This window comes from Acipenser ruthenus, chromosome 1, assembly GCF_902713425.1.
Source record: "Acipenser ruthenus chromosome 1, fAciRut3.2 maternal haplotype, whole genome shotgun sequence".
NCBI lineage: Eukaryota > Metazoa > Chordata > Actinopteri > Acipenseriformes > Acipenseridae > Acipenser > Acipenser ruthenus.
Window position 1 is genome coordinate 1,115,652 of NC_081189.1, and position 18,369 is coordinate 1,134,020.

The 18,369-nt window shown below is 43.9% G+C and overlaps 2 protein-coding genes across 3 annotated transcripts; one reads left to right on the forward strand and one right to left on the reverse strand.

The window, feature by feature from the left end:
• Positions 1–1,473: 1,473 nt before the first annotated feature.
• LOC117973224 (aquaporin-7-like) lies at positions 1,474–10,908 on the forward strand. The gene is made up of 6 exons (XM_034924771.2): positions 1,474–1,624; positions 5,704–5,830; positions 6,744–6,881; positions 7,974–8,092; positions 9,486–9,703; positions 9,993–10,908. The coding sequence occupies exons 1-6, from the start codon at positions 1,517–1,519 to the stop codon at positions 10,159–10,161; spliced, it is 879 nt and encodes a 292-aa protein (XP_034780662.2). The 5' UTR covers positions 1,474–1,516; the 3' UTR covers positions 10,162–10,908.
• A 1,239-nt stretch (positions 10,909–12,147) lies between these two features.
• On the reverse strand, positions 12,148–18,348 carry LOC117962269 (tubulin polyglutamylase complex subunit 2-like). Of its 2 annotated transcripts, none has more exons than XM_034902607.2 (7): positions 17,793–18,348; positions 16,921–17,000; positions 15,412–15,499; positions 14,400–14,531; positions 13,827–13,940; positions 13,562–13,725; positions 12,148–13,130 (listed from the first exon to the last, which is right to left on the reverse strand). In XM_034902607.2, the coding sequence occupies exons 1-7, from the start codon at positions 17,908–17,910 to the stop codon at positions 12,933–12,935; spliced, it is 894 nt and encodes a 297-aa protein (XP_034758498.1). In that variant the 5' UTR covers positions 17,911–18,348; the 3' UTR covers positions 12,148–12,932. The 2 variants fall into 2 exon arrangements, with proteins under 2 accessions (XP_034758498.1, XP_034758494.1); XM_034902603.2 differs by having other exon boundaries at positions 12,150–13,133.
• Positions 18,349–18,369: the final 21 nt, after the last annotated feature.

Below are 18,369 nucleotides of genomic sequence, written 5' to 3' on the forward strand. Positions count from 1 at the left end.
GTACAGTTGAGCTTTCAGAACCACACCAAACCAAGTACAGCTGAGCTCTCAGAACCACGTCTAACCTCCAAGTACAACTGAGCTCTTAGAGCCACATCGAACCTCCAAGTACAGCTGACCTATCAGAACCACGTCTAACCTCCAAGTACAGCTGAGCTCTCAGAACCACGTCGAACCTCCAAGTACAGCTGAGCTCTCAGAACCATGTCTAACCTCCAAATACAACTGAGCTCTCAGAACCACATCTAACCTCCAATTACAGCTGACCTCTCAGAACCACGTCAACCTCCAAGTACAGCTGAGCTCTCAGAACCATGTCTAACCTCCAAGTACAGCTGAGCTCTCAGAACCATGTCTAACCTCCAAATACAACTGAGCTCTCAGAACCACGTCAACATCCAAGTACAACTGAGCTCTCAGAACCACGTCTAACCTCCAAGTACAGCTGAGCTCTCAGAACCATGTCTAACCTCCAAATACAACTGAGCTCTCAGAACCATGTCAACATCCAAGTACAACTGAGCTCTCAGAACCACATCTAACCTCCAATTACAGCTGACCTCTCAGAACCACGTCAACCTCCAAGTACAGCTGAGCTCTCAGAACCACGTCAACCTCCAAGTACAGCTGAGCTCTCAGAACCACGTCTAACCTCCAAGTACAACTGAGCTCTCAGAACCACGTCTAACCTCCAAGTACAGCTGAGCTCTCAGAACTACGTCTAACCTCCAGTACAGCTTAGCTCTCAGAACCACATATAACCAAGTACAGCTGAGCTCTCAGAACCACATCTAACCTCCAAGTATAGCTGAGCTCTCAGAACCATGTCTAACCTCCAATTACAGCTGAGCTCCCAGAACCACGTCAACCTACAAGTACAGCTGAGCTCTCAGAACCATGTCTAACCTCCAAGTACAGCTGACCTCTCAGAACCATGTCAACCTCCAAGTACAACTGAGCTCTCAGAACCACGTCAACCTCCAAGTACAGCTGACCTCTCAGAACCATGTCTAACCTCCAAGTACAGCTGGTATACCAGAGGTGAACCGTTAAGATGCTCCCCTGCAACAACCACTAGAGGCAGAGTGTTACAGAGGGGCTCGATTAATGGTAACACTCTGGTGTACCAGATGCCAATGATTCTGAATACAAAAATCAGCAAGATGTGATAGATAACTGAAACATAAAATAATACAGAGTGAATCTGAACAAGAAGAATACCTGAGCTAACTGAGATTTCACAACTGTACCGAGCTGCTCTATAAGCCTTTAAGTGGATTCATGAGTGGATTCTAAGGAGGGACGTGTGACTTTGTAAAGAATCAAAGAAACACATCCCCTTTATCTCCTATGACTGGTATTTTAACTGGACAGGAAGTACTTAAGCTAGGTCCAAGGAGGAATCTCGTGCCAAAGTGTAACTAGCCTAGTTAATAAAAGCAGCTGAAGTGGAGAGAGACAGAGAGACGAGAGGGCAGCGGGGAGAGCGAGAGAGTTGACAAATGGACAGAGCAAGATGAAGCTGGACAAGCAGTTTGTATCCAATGTAAAGAAAGCCATTCGAATCCGAAATGAATACCTGCGAGAGGCTCTGGCTGAGATACTCAGCACCTTCGTCATGATGGTAGGTGAGCCGTACAACAAAGTTTATTAAAGACGTTTCTGCTACAGTTTCTGCATATCGAAGCATTTCCCTTAGAAAACTTGACCACAGTATTTTGATACAGTATTTTGCAGGTTTACCATGGTTATATTATGCATTTACCATAGTTATACCGTGCTTTCACTATACTTTATTACACTTTGCTATACTTTAACTAAAGGGAACTTTTATAAGGGTTACTCCAGAGTGCAATATGCACCACACAATATGTGGAAGGAAAACACAACTGGAAAACAACATTTTATTTAATATTACTTGGCATATTTAAAAAGACCATGTTCATATTCATTCATATAACAGCATTTTTAAATGACTGGAACAAAAGAGATATCGTACACAGGATCCAATGCATTGGTGAGGTCTGAGATACAAACCCACATTCTACTGTACAGAAGAGAGCTTCTCTCCTTTCTGTGATCGCTCACTGGATGGGGTGCCATTGGGTTTGTTATACCCGAGATATTTAAACTGTAATATTGTACATTTAACAGAATATTCAAATATTCCTTGGAATTTTGAAAGAATATAATGTGAAAAGCTCAGAACTAGAATATTATAGTTTGTATGGTTCTGCTGTATAAAGATGTTTTCTTCACTCAGGTTGTAGCCATCCTGCTGTGTTACACAGTATTTTTAGCTATGCCAGTTTAACTGTAGCAGTCATATTGAATACAGATATTTAGTATGCACCTCAAGCGACTTGTAGATTGGGTTCGTGGTTTATTCTTCTGTGCAGGCTGGGGACTTTCTGTTTTTCTCCATTAGTCATGCTGGGCCTGTTGATCCTTTAAAGGTATTTGGATATTCTAGTGTCTAAATAGTTTACAATTGACACAAAACATAACTAAATGCTTAAAGGCAGCTCATTTCAACTCTTTGTGTAGAATGTGACTTTCAGGTCTGGAAGTTTAATAAATGCATCAGATCTGAGTTCATATGAGGAGATAACTATAGGAGCTGTGTAATGCACCCCCTATAGCCTTCAGGTCTGTGCATCAAAGGACCAGTGTAGTGCTTGGTCTCTACCCTGGCATTGCGTGGATAGGGTGAGCTGCTCTGACTATCCCTTATACCATGTTAAAAGCATAGCAAAGTGTAATAAAACATTCTAAAAAATAAAGCATACAGTAGCTAAGCATTGTAAATTCCAGAGGCAATGCATATTAAAAAAAACAAACAAACATGGCAAGCGATGTTAAATGCATAGTATAACCATGGGAAAAGCATATTTACTGTGGTAAACTTGTATAAGGGATGTATGGTTCCCAGCTCACCTATTGTGGTCTACCTGCAGACCTGTCCATGGATCCTTCATTCTCCATCTGACCCTGCACGCTGGCTAACAAGTCATTTACAGGCTGTGGTTTTGCATGCAATTCTAGGCTTCGTGCAGCCACGGTCAGTTATAGCTATAGCACCACTGTCCAGCTAGCAAGTGTTGTGTTTTGTGAAGCGCTTCTGCAGTAAAACCGTCACATGCAGTCAGCTTAAACAGCAGCAGTCACCCACACGCTAAGAGTTTCCCAGTTTGAAAGAGGCAAAGTGCACTGAGTTTCATTACTGATTCACATTTTCTACACACAAAGCACTGCAAGCTTTACACTGGAGCTAGAGCGGAGTAGATCTGCTCCCTGGTCTCCAGCTGAGCGAGAGATTCAATGACTAACATAAAGAAAGGCCCATCATGTTTGAATGGTCCCTAGCAGTTATGTCAGCCAGGGATGGTAGTGCCTGTGAGTGCTGATCAATTTGCCAGCTTGTCCCATACATGCTCAGCAGTGTTTCCGTGTTGCCAGTGCTTAAAGACACGTGATACAGAGCTCCTTGATGTGTCAGGAGCAGACACTGATGCACCCAGGACATCCCTTTTTATTCCAAGGAGGGAATTCCAATCCTTCGTATTCTCTGAAGCCTCCTAATACCTTCCTGCATTATCCTGGGTAGTTGAACACAAACTAAGCCTCAGGGCTACAAGTCCCAGCTTCTCAGTGTCTGGGGATCAGGAAGGGATGGGACAAAGGGAGGTGTGAGAGGTGCTCAAGGAATTGTAAGGTTCGATTTCTTCTTAAAAATAAGAAGTCATTGTGGCGGGGTGCCCCGTCCCTAGATATACGTGCGCTCTATTGTTGTTATTTTTGTTTGTTTTGTTGTAAATATTGTATTTTGTGTGTGTTTATATGCGGGCGGATGAAAGCCTCTATTTAATATTGCAGTGATTCAGCAGGGAGAGGGTTAACTTCCTCTCCCTGCCTTCACGTGTGGAATGCAGGTGGTCAGGAGATAAATGATCGCCAATGGTCTCATTAGCTCCTGACCACCTGCTCTATGAGGTCTCGCTCTCAGAGTTGGAAAGAGATGTGTTGCATATAAACTGTAAAGGAACTAAACGAATGCTACTTACTGTGAATCATGGTGAAGGGACTCGTATCCTTTGTCTGTTTGTGTTCGTTTATTTTGGCCATTGAGCCGTTTTCTGGAATTCGAGCCCCAAAACAATCGTTACAAACATTGATACACTGGGCAGGTTACATCCCACAGCGAGAGGGGTTTCCTACCCAAAAGAGATGTAACCTAGTAACTCTTACCAATAGCGGAGCCAACCCCCCCGCCCCCCAATAGGAGGTGGAGTTCTATGATTCTGTTGAGTCATTTAATCAGAAGAAAAGGGTTCATGTCTGGTGTGACAGGATACTCCCCACTCCTATGTGCATTTGTATTGTTTTTATATTATTATTATTATTATTATTATTATTATTATTATTATTATTAAAGTGTATTTTATTTGTGCTGTTGTTTTGAGTTGGCAGGGTTAGGGTTAATTGCCTCCCCTGCCAAATAAATCCATGTGTAGAATATGCCTGAGTGTGACTGAATGATCGAGCTCAGGCACAGCTGCATAAGAAGCAGGAACCTCTCAGTCAGCGAGGATGGAAGGGAGAAAGTACGGAATAGAGAGAGCGAAGGAGATTTAAATTTGGACCAGCATGATATTTGTTAATACTGTTTTTTTTTTTTATAAATGTAGTCGTCGCCAGTGGTTTTTACCCTGATTTTCTCCCCAATTTGGAATGCCCAATTATTATTTTTATCCCGGTTCACCGCTGCCGACTCGGGAAACGGCGGCAGACACACGTGTCCTCCGAAACGTGTCCTACCAAGCCATCTTTTTTCGTGCTGCAGGTCTACAGCGAAGACACCAGACCCATAGTGCTGGAGGACAACACAGATCTGAGTGGCTTCTACAGCAGACCAGCAGGCGCCCTATCAGCCACAGGGGTCGCTGGTGCGCGGTGAACCAAGGATTACCCTGCCGACCTGAACCCTCCCCACCCGGGCGGCACTCGGCCAATTGTGCGCCACCCCCTGGGAACTCCCGACCTCGATCGGCGATGGCATAACCTGGACTCGAACCAGCGATCTCCAGGCTATAAGGGGCATCCTGCACTCCACGCGGAGCACCTTTACTGGATGTGCCCCTCGGGAGCCCCTTGAGTACTGTGTTTGTTTATTTTGGCAGCTGTGCCATTTTGTTTTTGTTTTGTTACTTTTGTTTAATAAATACGCACCCAGCTCTTCACTCGCAGTGCTGTGTCTGTATTTCCTGGTCCGTGACATCACACTGGCTTTACCAGACAGGCTTGTGGGTTTACAATAGAAATGCAGAAACAGTCATTGAAGCTGTAGCATGGAAACAAAGATGGAGACCCAAGGTTATACCAGTTCATCTCGGTCTTGTTGAAATAGCATGGGTGTAAAGTGTGTACGTTCAGAGTTGCATGATTCACAGGTTTGGGATACGTTAGGCAGGAATTTTAAAAGCTTTACATTAAACACAGGAAAATCACACAATGTTCAGAGACAATGATTTCTCTCTTCTTTGCCATTTAAAGGGGCACCTAAAATGATTACAATTTATATAAAACCTCTACCTAGGAGGTTTCTCAGTTGGCCACTTCCTGTTTCTTGTTTCCTGTTCAGCCACGTGTCCTGTTTCAGAGGCTGCTCACCCTGTCGAATCTCACCCTTGTATTTTCTTGCAGGTTTTCGGTCTGGGCTCGGTAGCCCAGGTGGTCATGGGAGGTGGTTCCTATGGTGACTACTTCAGTATAAATTTGGGTTTCGGCCTTGGAGTCACCATGGGTATTCACATCGCTGGGGGCATCTCAGGTGAGGGTTTGCTGACTTGACAAAGATTTACATTTTAAACTTTTGAAATATTTATGTTCACATTAACTCATGTGTGTGTGTGTGTGCGTGTGTGTTTCTGTGAAGAGGAAAACATTGAAATCATTTTATATAGTGTCTGTCTGACTGCCTTTATTATTTGAGTATCAAAGATGCCTGTTTCCATATCTTTTGTTGATGAGAATCTACATTAAGCTACCTTGCATGAATTCTTATTGGACCACACAAGCCCTCTCGGTGGGTCGGTGCCCTGTAGTATATGAAACACGAACTGTACAATGAACTGGTTGTGACTGAAAGGCTGTTGTGACTATAGGCTTGATTAACGACTCTTCAATTTAAGCAAGTCAAGCAAGAATGTTGTGCAACTTCATAATTCCCTTTTCTAAAATAAAAAATAAAAACATGCAGCCCCTTTTTCCCATGGTTGTACTTCAAATTTACTATAGTTCACCATATTATTGTATTATTATTAGTTTATTTAGCAGACGCCTTTATCCAAGGCAACGTACAAAGACTAGGGTGTGTGAACTATGCATCAGCTGCAGAGTCACTTACAGCTACGTCTCACCTGAAAGACGGAGCACAAGGAGGTTAAGTGACTTGCACAGAGTCACACAATGAGTCAGTAGCTGAGGTGGGATTTGAACCGGGGACCTCCTGGTTACAAGCCCTTTTCTTTAACCACTGGACCACACAGCCTCCTATATGCTTTACCATGTCACTCTGTGCTTTACAATGCTTATCTATGCTTTACCATGCTTTCACTGTGCTTTAGTACACTGCTATGGTTTTACTATGGTGAACTTCTATAAGGGGCACTGCATTGAAGACGTAGTGAATGTGTCCCTGGTTCACTGCGCTCAGGCTTGGTTCCTGTGCTTGATCTCTGCAGGAGCTCATATGAACACTGCAGTCACCTTCTCCATGTGTGTGCTGGGGAGCCTGAGCTGGAGGAAGCTGCCGGTCTACGCTGCTGCCCAGTTCCTCGGCTCTTTTATGGCTGCGGTCACCGTCTTCTGGGTCTACTATGGTAAGCAGCTAACAGTGCCACCTGTGTGCAAGGGCTGCTCTTTCCTGATAAATGTGTCCCATAGTAAAAGCATAGTAAAGTGTAATAAAGCATAGCGATAGCGTATGGTAAAGCATATTAATAAACATGGCAAACCAGGGTAAACTGTGGTAAATGCATATTCTAACCATGGAAAAACTGCAAAATACTGTGGTAAACATTCATAAGGGTAGAAGCTGTATGGTCCTTATTAAGCATGTTTGAGAACACACCAGGCTTTTAAGCGTATTTTACCTGATAAAAGTGTAACTGTGGTAAAGTTGCAGGTCACCATGCTTTTCTCCTGCTTCTCCTATGCATTTGCAGTGCTGTACGTACGGTAAGCTGTGTTTTTTTTTTTTTTTTACCATGCTTTATAAACTTCTCTCTGATTTACCTTGCTGTTACACTTTACTATGCTCCTGGGTGTTTAATGTCACCCTCACATCTGTAGTAGTCACAGTTGAGCAGCCAATGTTTCCGGTTTTGAGTTTGCCTTTGTAAAAGTTTACCACAGTATTTTTACATGGTGTTTTTGCACTTTCCCATGGTTATACTCTGCATTTACCATAGTTTACCCTGGTTTGCCATGTTTATTAATGTGATTTACCATACCTCACTTTTCCTTACAATGCTTATTTATGCTTTACCATGCTTTCACTGTGCTTTATTATGGGACATTTTTAAAAGGGTGTGTAGTGCAATCTGTGTGTGCTCCTGTCCTCAGACTCAGTGTGCAGTGTGTGTGTGCTCCTGTCCTCAGACTCAGTGTGCAGTGAGTGTGTGTGTGTGTGTGCTCCTGTCCTCAGACTCAGCGTGTGTGTGTGCTCCTGTCCTCAGACTCAGTGTGCAGTGTGTGTGTGTGTGTGTGTGTATTTGCTCCTGTCCTCAGACTCAGTGTGCAGTATGTGTGTGCTCCTGTCCTCAGACTCAGTGTGCAGTGTGTGTGTGTGTGTGTGTGTATTTGCTCCTGTCCTCAGACTCAGTGTGCAGTGAGTGTATGTGTGTGTGCTCCTGTCCTCAGACTCAGTGTGCAGTGTGTGTATGTGTATGTGTATCTGCTCCTCTCTCCAGATGCTCTGTTTGAGTTCTGCGGAGGGAACTTCACAGTGACGGGCCCGAGAGCAACTGCTGGGATCTTCGCTACCTACCCGGCACCATACCTGTCAGTGGGAGGAGGCTTTCTGGACCAGGTGAGCAAACAGGCGAGCACCGTGGCTGAATAATCAAACTGCTACTAATAATAATGTACTGCTTCCTGTTTTCCGTGAGTTGTTGATCTTTCTGCAGTAAAACAGATCTGTAGGTTTGCAGATTGCTGTCCATAGTGTTGCAGGACCACAGAGTGTGCAGCTGTAATAATTCTCTCACCTTTCCCCTGACTCCATTCAACGAGCTTTCATTCATTGAAAGCTTCTTTTAAACTCTAGTAAGACGAAAGCTATGGGATTCTCTGCTACAGGGACAAATGCTACTGTTGATTTAACTTTAGTTACGTTAGATTTCAAAGTCATTGAGTTCGTTGACAGCTATAAGTGTCTGGACATTTGGCTGGATAGTAATCCCGATTTCAAGGCCCATGTTAACCATCTTGCAAAGAAAATTGAAATTCATGATAGGCTTTCTGTACAGACTCAAACCTTGTTTTTCTGTAGTTACAAAAAAGGCTAATTGCTTGCATATTTCTACCACAAACTGATTATGGTGACACAATCTATAGGTTTTTATCGCCCTTAACGTTAAGCAAATTGGATCTCACATACCATGCAGCCTTGAGATATATTACAAACTCAAGTTATTGTACTCCTCATTGTGTGTTATATAGTTTGGCTGGCTGGACCGCTTTGGCATTGCGAAGGTTGAAGGACTGGTATATTTTTTTTATACAAGGCTATAGTATGTAAGCTACCTTCATATATAAATGAATCGCTTGCAGTAATTACAGTCTCAGATCGCACTCATTTTTGTATTTTACGGTTCCTAAAGTGTGCATTGAGGTTGATAAAAGATCATTCGCTTATTTTGCTCCATGGTCTCGGAATGACTTACAGTCTAAACTTAAGTTGCATTCCCAAATAACTTCAGTACAATTCAGGAGTAAGCTTCATGATTATCTAATTGAGAGCTGTGCTTATTTTAAGTAGTTGATTACACCTGTATTGATTGTCACTAACTGCTTGTTTATTGTATTGAGTATGACTTGTGTGTGTTTTAAAAGTATTTTATTTCTGTTTGTATTTTAATATGTTTTATTGTATTGCTGCTACCTTTCTTGGCTAGGTCTCACTTGCAAAATAGATTTTAATCTCAATGTGATTTCCTAGTAAAATAAAGGTTTAATAATAATAATAATAATAATAATAATAATAATAATAATAATAATAATAAATACCATGGATATATATCTTGTAAGGCATAGAAACTGAGAACTGTCTTTAACCTCAAGTAGTACCACAGATCATGTTTTAAAATGCAAGGAATTCTCAACATTATTAGCGGTAGGCACCGAACACTTTGGAAGTGCACCGCAGGTAAGAGTTCTGAAACGGTTTAGTTAGCGGTAATCATTCTGTGGTGCTGTTCCAGGTGCTGGGCACTGCCATGCTGCTGCTGTGTATCCTGGCGCTGAATGACCACAGGAACAGCCCGGCGCTCAGCGGCACGCAGCCTCTGCTCATCGGCCTCCTGGTGGTGGTGATTGGCATCTCTCTGGGCAGCAACAGCGGGTACGCCATCAACCCTGCCCGTGACCTGCCCCCGCGCTTCTTCACCTCCATGGCAGGCTGGGGTCCTGACGTCTTCAGGTAGAACAGCTCTCAAGACTCTCACAGCTGCTGTTAGGTGAACAAGGCCACAAACGTATTGACTGATCTGTAAAGGCAATGCATGGCACTGTTTTATATATAACTGGAAAGCTTGCCAATTGTGATGAAGCTTGCTAAGGACATTGTTTAGCGCAAGTTATCGATAGGATGGGGGGGGGGGGGGGGTGAATATCACTGACATGCTTGTTTGAATCAGCAAAGCATTTCAAGTTTTGATTTACTGATTCTGCTGACCTCTTTCTGTCTGTGTCTGTCTCTGTCTCTGCAGTGCTGGTAATGGCTGGTGGTGGATCCCTGTGGTGGCACCCATGGTTGGCAGTGTGACTGGCTCTCTGCTCTACAAACTCTTCATCGAGTATCACCATCCATCTGAGGAGCATCTAGAGGAGGGGCTGGGGGGAGTCTGCTCTGATCAAAAACACTGCTTCCGCTTTTAACACACCCCTGTGCGGGAACTGTGCGAGAGACACTGGCCCCTCCAAGTTCACTTTTCTTAAATATATATGCACCAGGGATGGTAGTCTCTGATAACCAAAAAAACCATCAATTAGAAGCTCTTCATTATAGTGTTGCTACTTTTTTGTATGATAGACTACTACATAAATTTGTTTCAGACTACATGCACACAACATTTACGTTTGCATGGAAAACACTTTGAATGAATAACCTTACACTGCACACAATATACTTTATAAACACTACAGCTGACCTCTATTTGACATGCATATCTTTTACAATGCTTAAACGTTGAGGAAAATTCTTAAGGGGTCATCCAAAATGATCATCAAACACAACAAGCGTACACAGCATGTTCTTTTCAAGACAACAACCATCCCCGCAAAGTGTACATAAAAAAGATGATATCCAAAGCAGGCCCTAGATTTTCAAAATAAAATGTAATTTCTCATAGTGAAAGTGAAAATATACACCTTTGACTGCTATATTGTATCCTATACTGTGCACAAACATATAAGAATTCAGGTCATTCTGATACCCTTCCCAACGTATGCTTTCAGAAAATGCTGATCATTTTGGACTAACCCATGTGACATGTTTAAACTCTGAACTAATAACATCCATAATATTCAAGCACACAGCAGGTCTGGGTAGGGTTGGAGAGGTTAAGAGTTTTAGAAGTTAACGATCATGTTTTCTTGTAAATAAATTAGTTTTTAACATTAAAAGCAATTCATTGGAGTCTCTCATGCTGAACAGAACACGGTGGTGTAAACAGAGCTTTCATTAACTGTGGATCCACGAGACCACACTGCCTCCCAGTCCTCAGCTCTAACCACTAGACAACACTGCCTCCCAGTCCCTCAGCTCTAACCACGAGACCACACTGCCTCCCAGTCCTCAGCTCTAACCACTAGACAACACTGCCTCCCAGTCCCTCAGCTCTAACCACTAGACCACACTGCACCCCAGTCTCTCAGCTCTAACCACTAGACCACACTGCCTCCCAGTCCTCAGCTCTAACCACTAGACAACACTGCCTCCCAGTCCTCAGCTCTAACCACTAGACAACACTGCCTCCAAGTCCCTCAGCTCTAACCACTAGACCACACTTCCTCCCTATCAGTCCCTCAGCTCTACCTACTGGACCACACTGCACCCCAGTCCCCAGCTCTAACCACTAGACCACACTGCACCCCAGTCCCCAGCTCTAACCACTAGACCACACTGCACCCCAGTCCCCAGCTCTAACCACTAGACAACACTGCACCCCAGTCCCCAGCTCTAACCACTAGACCACACTGCATCCCAGTCCCCAGCTCTAACCATTAGACAACACTGCCTCCCAGTCCCTCAGCTCTACCTACTAGACCACAATGCACCCCAGTCTCTCAGCTCTAACCACTAGACAACACTGCCTCCAAGTCCCTCAGCTCTAACCACTAGACCACACTTCCTCCCTACCAGTCCCTCAGCTCTACCTACTAGACCACACTGCACCCCAGTCCCCAGCTCTAACCACTAGACCACACTGCACCCCAGTCCCCAGCTCTAGCCACTAGACCACACTGCACCCCAGTCCCCAGCTCTAACCACTAGACCACACTGCCTCCCAGTCCTCAGCTCTAACCACTAGATGACACTGCCTCCTGGCTCCCAGTCCTCCGCTCTAACCACTAGACCACACTGCCTCCCAGTCCTCAGCGCTAGCCACTAGACCACACTGCCTCCCAGTCCTCAGCGCTAGCCACTAGACCACACTGCCTCCTGGCTCACAGTCCTCATTCTAAACACTAAACCACACTGCCTCCCAGTCCTCAGCTCTAGCCACTAGACCACACTGTCTCCTGGCTCCCAGTCCTCAGCTCTGACCACACTGCCTGTCCTCAGGCATACCTATTAGCTAACAGTATTTTTCACTTACCTGCAGTTTAGCACTAATAACTCGCCAATGATCTCTAGTAGAAAGAAGGAATGCAATCATCACCTGGATAAACAGCTTTAATAAATAGATAAATAAATACATATCACAGGTGAGCAGACATGAAATTTTACAAAGACGACTTTGTAGGGAAGTCAAACCCGCTTATGCAGCAATTGAAAAGGAATCGCGACGTGGTCAACTGGTAAGACAAGGCCACTGCACTCAGCATCCCGGGGCTTAAAGAGGAAAGTGCTGGATCAGCACCCATGCACTGGAAGAATCCTTTTAATAAGGAGAGGCACAGGGATCTGGCAAGCTGGACCTCAGGAAACAACATTCTGGATGTCAGCCTCTCATCTGGGTAAGGTGGTATGCAGGGCAGACCTGGGGTGAATTACAAGTGTAATTGTGCAATTACAATGTATTTGTAATTGTAGTTAAACCTTGGCACGCCTGCACAATTGCAAATGTAATTATACCATATAATTGCTCAATCACAGTTCAATAACACATTTATTTGTCATTCAATCACTAGCCTTGTATTTTCAAACACTTTTTGGGACCCCATTTGTTTAAAACGGTTAAAGGTTGTAGCATTTTTCTGTATTTGTATCTGTGATTATTGCTTGTTTATTTAGAATACATAGAGGAAACATGCTAATGTGTGTAGTTTATGTAACTTTTTAGTGTAACTGTAAATACTGCTGTATACTTGTAACTGATTGAATTGTAATTTCAGCAAACAATTCTGCTGTATCTGTAATTATAATTGAGCACAGCTCTGCTGTGGGGGTCACTTTCTGGCAATTCTTCAGGGGGTATGAGGGCTCACTTCCTGGCAGCGCTGGCCCCCACGTTCCTCCCTCTCTGAGCCCCTGTGGACTGGGTGGCAATCTTCTTTTTGGGGGTGGGCAGCTTGGCTTTGCCCCGGAAGGCTCTGTTGGGATCCAGCTTGTTAAGGAAGGGCTCCCCTTGGTCGGTGTGCGGGTCACAGCTGGAAGTGATGGGCCGGTACAGACACGACCACTGCTGCAAAGAGACGGGGATACTCTGTGAACATTCATAGGGTACTGCTGTAATTCCACAATTCAGGTAGGTTGAATAACCTGGTGAGCTAGTGAAACATCCATCCAGCTCGTTCATGTACTACACTGTTTATATAAAAACTACAATGTACAGAAAAGCAGATGTTTAAAACTAAAATAATGAATTACTTTTCTTAGATCAAGTTCTGCATCTGCTTGGCTTAACTTGCGTCGGCATTCATGTTGTTGGATTTGAAACAGTGGGCTCTGGGAAACGGCACTGCACTACAACAGCCTTGTAACTAAGATTTAAAGGGGTTCTAGCTGCTGAAATAATCCATAAATAAGACCATGTCTTGTATAACCATAGGAAAAGCATGGGACAACTGCTTTTCTAAGGGGGACCCCTCTCTTGGCAGTCAGGGGGTTTACCTTGGTCTGTGGGCTGGGCCCATGCTTGGTGAATCGGTATTGCCACTCAGGAAGCCCCAGGTGGGTGACCATGAGCCGATAGTAGGCAGTGAAAGACTCAGTGAGGAAGTGCCAGTACAGCGCGCGGTCCAGAAACCACACCTCACACTGCTGCGCCACCAGCCCTGGAGAGAGGGCAATACAAACATGCACAGACACAGTCACACTACAGCCAGGAGGAACAGCTACTGAAATAATTGACTGGCGTGTGATAAAAAATAACTACGTGGTTTGACGTTTCTGTAAACAAGGCAGACTTTTCCATTTCCGTTGCAGGCGTCCAACTCAAATATCCGACTTCGGGAATCAAAATGGGGCTTCACTGGCTGGCTTTCCACCCCTAGGAACAGAAAGCAGAGTGAGGGGACTGAGAGTAGAGTGAGGGGACTGAGAGAGGCAGTGCTTCTAGCTGTGTGTCCCAACCTGGGGTCCAAGCCCCCCCTTGGGGATCCACAGCCCATGTTACCCTCGGTAAGATGAATATTACGTGCATGTTGGTGTGCTAGATTCCCAAATCTTCAGACATGGTTTTTCAGTAGATTTGCTAACTTTTAAACAGGTAGAATAAAGATGGTGTACACAATTTATACACAGTAATTTAATCAAAAGAATAAACCTCTTTCCCTTTTGTATTGCAATATGTTTTTTCCCTGTTAAAAGTAATAATGCACAAAAATTGAACACAACATGTTATACAGCTTCTCTCCACACTTTAAAAACAAAGAATTACTCAGAGCAAGTTACCAGGCATGTTTATTGTAGCTTTAAGCAATGCTGCGTTGTGAGTCAGATCTCTTACCCTCGCTGTCTGACTCGCTGTCCAGGTCTGCCAGGGTGGGTGCGCTGGGCAGGGAGTACAGAGGGGACTCGCACAGGGGGCTCAGCGCACACACGCTGTTGATAACCATGGAGCCCAGCGGCACGGGCTGTCCTGCCAGAGAGAAGCAGGGAAAACAGTCAGCATGCTCTGCACAGCCACGGCCACCAGGGGGCTCCCGAGAGTGTGGCAACTTCAGCCAGGGATTTACATGCGAGTGCATTGGTGCGTTTGGGAGGTGTCCTATTATATCAGATTATGCCACAGAGCAGGGATACTACATGCTATATGAAGCAAGGCTGTACTGTACTTCTTACAGTATTGGTGTTGGTACAGCAGACTTTCTTCAGTATATTAATCTGCTGTTGTCCTGGTTTGGGCAGCTTGCATTCTAGAAAGTATAAGAATGCAAGCTGCCCAAATGATGACAACTGCAGTGCAATGGACTGAAGGAAAGCTGCATCACTAATACTGCTGTCAGTGATTAATAGAGAGGCAGCTGGGGGTCTACTGTGGATGCTGTATTTGAGATACACTCAAGTCAGAAAGGCGAGTGCTTGAACCAACTATGAACTACTATGACAATGTTCCCAATGTGCGTTAGTCCTGCACCCAGTCTTGGGTTTCAGAACTTCCCTTGTTTAGATATATTAATAAAATGAGCAGGTGCCAGGAGCTTGAGCAATCAGGCCCCTGCTAAAACTGCTCTGAATTAACTTTTCATCATAGCATGAATAAACCACACCTCAGTCTGTACAGTCTGTAGGCTTATTAATAGGAGTTCATGCAGCTGTTTATCATCAAACCCCTGGCTCCTGATCATTTAAATAATATAATTAAACAACAGAAGATTTGAAAACCCAGGACTGGGTGCAGGGCTAGTGTGAGTTTCAAGTACTGCAGTGATGGGGCTTTTGTAGCGTTACTTCCCTCCAAAGTACCAAACAGGCAACACAATCAGAACTGTGCGACAGATCTACTCTTCATAGCCTACCATCAAACCTGGCGCTCCAGGTGAGCTGAAAGCCATCTGTGGTGAGGTAGAAATCCCTCAGGTCCTCAGGCAGGATGCAGCAGTGCTTCTACAGACACACAGACACACTCTGGTTATACAGCATGGGCAAGCATCGGCAGCTCTGGTTCAGGAGGGCCATTCTAGACATGATTTAACAGGCATAATGACTGCTTTAAATGCAGGTTTAATCAGATCAATTAAAGAACATTTAATCAGCTCAATTAATGAACATGGGTGGAACAAAGTCATGGTCTGAATGAGCCGGGGCCTCCCATCTCTGCTACAGATATACACACTGCTGCGTCCTGGTACCTGATTACAGATAAACCACAGGGGTGAGTTTGAACTAAAACAGAACAAACAATAAGGTAAGAGGAAGCAGGAGCTACTTCATCTATAGCCTTGTCCTTTTAATATCTGTATACTTCAAACTGAATTATAAAATTCACAAACCAAAAGACCTCCAAAAGAATTAAAGGAACCGATGATAGCACTGCTAGTGCTAATAAGAGGTATGAAATCTTGGTTAGCATTCCTTTTAGAGGGCAGTATTATTTTTCAACTGACTGAGACTTGTTGCACAATTAACAGATTCCATAATGTCTCAATGTTGATACAATCATGCGAGTGATTTGTACTTTTTTTATTTAAAGTCCTAATTAAATGTTACTGCAAGTCTATACAGCGTCAGTAGCAAAAACTACTCCAGCAGGCTCTATTAATGCTATTATACCCATATGTTTTTTAAATTAACCCAAAACAAGTGGTAGTTCAGGTTTAAAGTTGAATCCTACCTCTCTCACGGTCTCAGTGCTGCCACCTGGTGGTTCTATCTTGCACCTGCCTCCATTCCAAACAGCAGAGTGACAACACTACTTATTGGTTCAAAACCACAATGCAGAAACTACTGTCTAACTGCTGCTGTCTGTAGCACCCTATCAGTGATGCAAATATAAACCCAGGGCCAGACTAGCTAATGAATTAGCCCTAACATATACTGAGGGGCCCTACCTGCTTTTTATGAATGACCCTTAAATACTTGGATTTACATTTGAGATCTGCTGTAAAATAAAATGTGTCATTTATTCTAACTTTATTATCATTGTGTTTTTCCAACAACATTAAGAATTGTTAAATATTAAACCATGCACTTGAAAACAGGATATTTTATTTTACTTTCATAGCTGGCTTTTTTTATTATTTAAAAATGTAAAAGACGCAGACACATGAGAGAGAAAGGAAAAAAAGCCAGGGTCCTAGGCACATGCCTGTGTAGCTGTGAGGCTGGGCATCGCAAGCGAGCGCTTTACCCTGCAGTCGTGGTTCCAGAGCTTTTAACCTCGTCTCATCTCACAGTCTGGAACAGCAGCACATCACACAACACTGCCCGTCACACCTGTCTTGTGTGAATCCAGCCTATCAATGGCATGAACGACCCCTCCTATTCCTGAACAGACACCCTTATTGCAGGCCCAGTATTGTACCCACCAGTTCCCAAGATAAGATGACGTGGCGCTCGGCAGGCTCCTTCTCCACAAACTTCACATCTGTGACACCTGGGCGGCTTTCTGGAATGACAGGGGAGGCAGAACTGACACACTAGCAGGACAAACGCTGGCAGCCACCAGCCTGCTTGGGGTCGATGAGAGAATGCCACTCATCAGGGACAGGTCCCTTATAAAAGTTTACCCTAAAATGAAAGCATAAACTATAAAACAAACCCTGGTAAACTATGGTAACCACATAGTATAAAACCATGGGACAATGATCATGGTAGAATTTATAGGGTTTGATCATTACCTTCAAAGCTAGAAACAGCTCCCTCAGCCACAGGGTTACCATATGACTCCATGTTCACTGGAACAGTTCAGGCTTTTTAACTCGCATCGCAATGCATTCTGGTACGTTGTACCTGTCACAGGTACCTTTCACTTGTTTCTTTTCTTTATAAGAAGCAGGACTACACTTACCAGCATGCATTGGGTTTCGAGTTAGAAAGCCAGAACTATCCCAAACTGTCATATGATAACCTACTCAGCCCTGCTGGTACAGTAGGAGTTGTTTTGGTAAAATAAAACTGGCATTCCAAAATGTATTTAGAAGTGTCGTATGTTAGCAGCACGCTTCTTCCATTCCAAACAGTCTCTGTCTCTAACTTAGCACACTGTGTCAGTCTAATATAGAAAGACGGACGATACAGCTCGCATTTGATTATTATTATATAATGATTTATTATTATTATAGTAGTGAACAGCCTTGAATCAGCACACTTGTTCCCTGCCCTCTTCTTTATCGCGCTGCAGTTAGTTACCACAGCAACCTTGTTATATCGTTACCTGCCGTTATGGTGGTTGACTTACCCAATATCCGCGTTATACCCAACGTCAGCAGGTCCACGACCCCTTTCATACTGTCCCCATTCATCACTTCACCCATAACTGTATTATTCCGCTTACTGAATTTGATAATACAGCGCATTCATTTAAAATACTTCAGCATTGCCAAGCCTCCTTCGCCGCACTTCCTGCTCCTCTGTAACCAGGATATACAACCGCAGCAGCTCCCGATTTCTGGGAATCGTAGTTTTTAAGTACACTTGCTTTTACCCAGATCTATGCGGCTACAAAGATAGAAAAAACTACAAATATCACAACCCATACCATAGGGTGCGTTGTCAAATTGAGCCCCGCATGCACCGTCATAAAGCGGATTCACCACGCCGTTGTTAATTCACCAGCAGTTGCTCATCGAGCTGTGTTAAATTCACCGGTTGCAAAAGTTGCAAAAAGTGGGCGAAGTGTATTTGAAAGTGTACCCATTAATATATTCATTATATTTATAAATATTTACAGCTGCAGGCTAGCTGCTTTCTACATTTTAATGTAACAACAAGCGAGCTCCTGATTAGTCGGTTAAACTAACCCTTGGTCCCAGTAA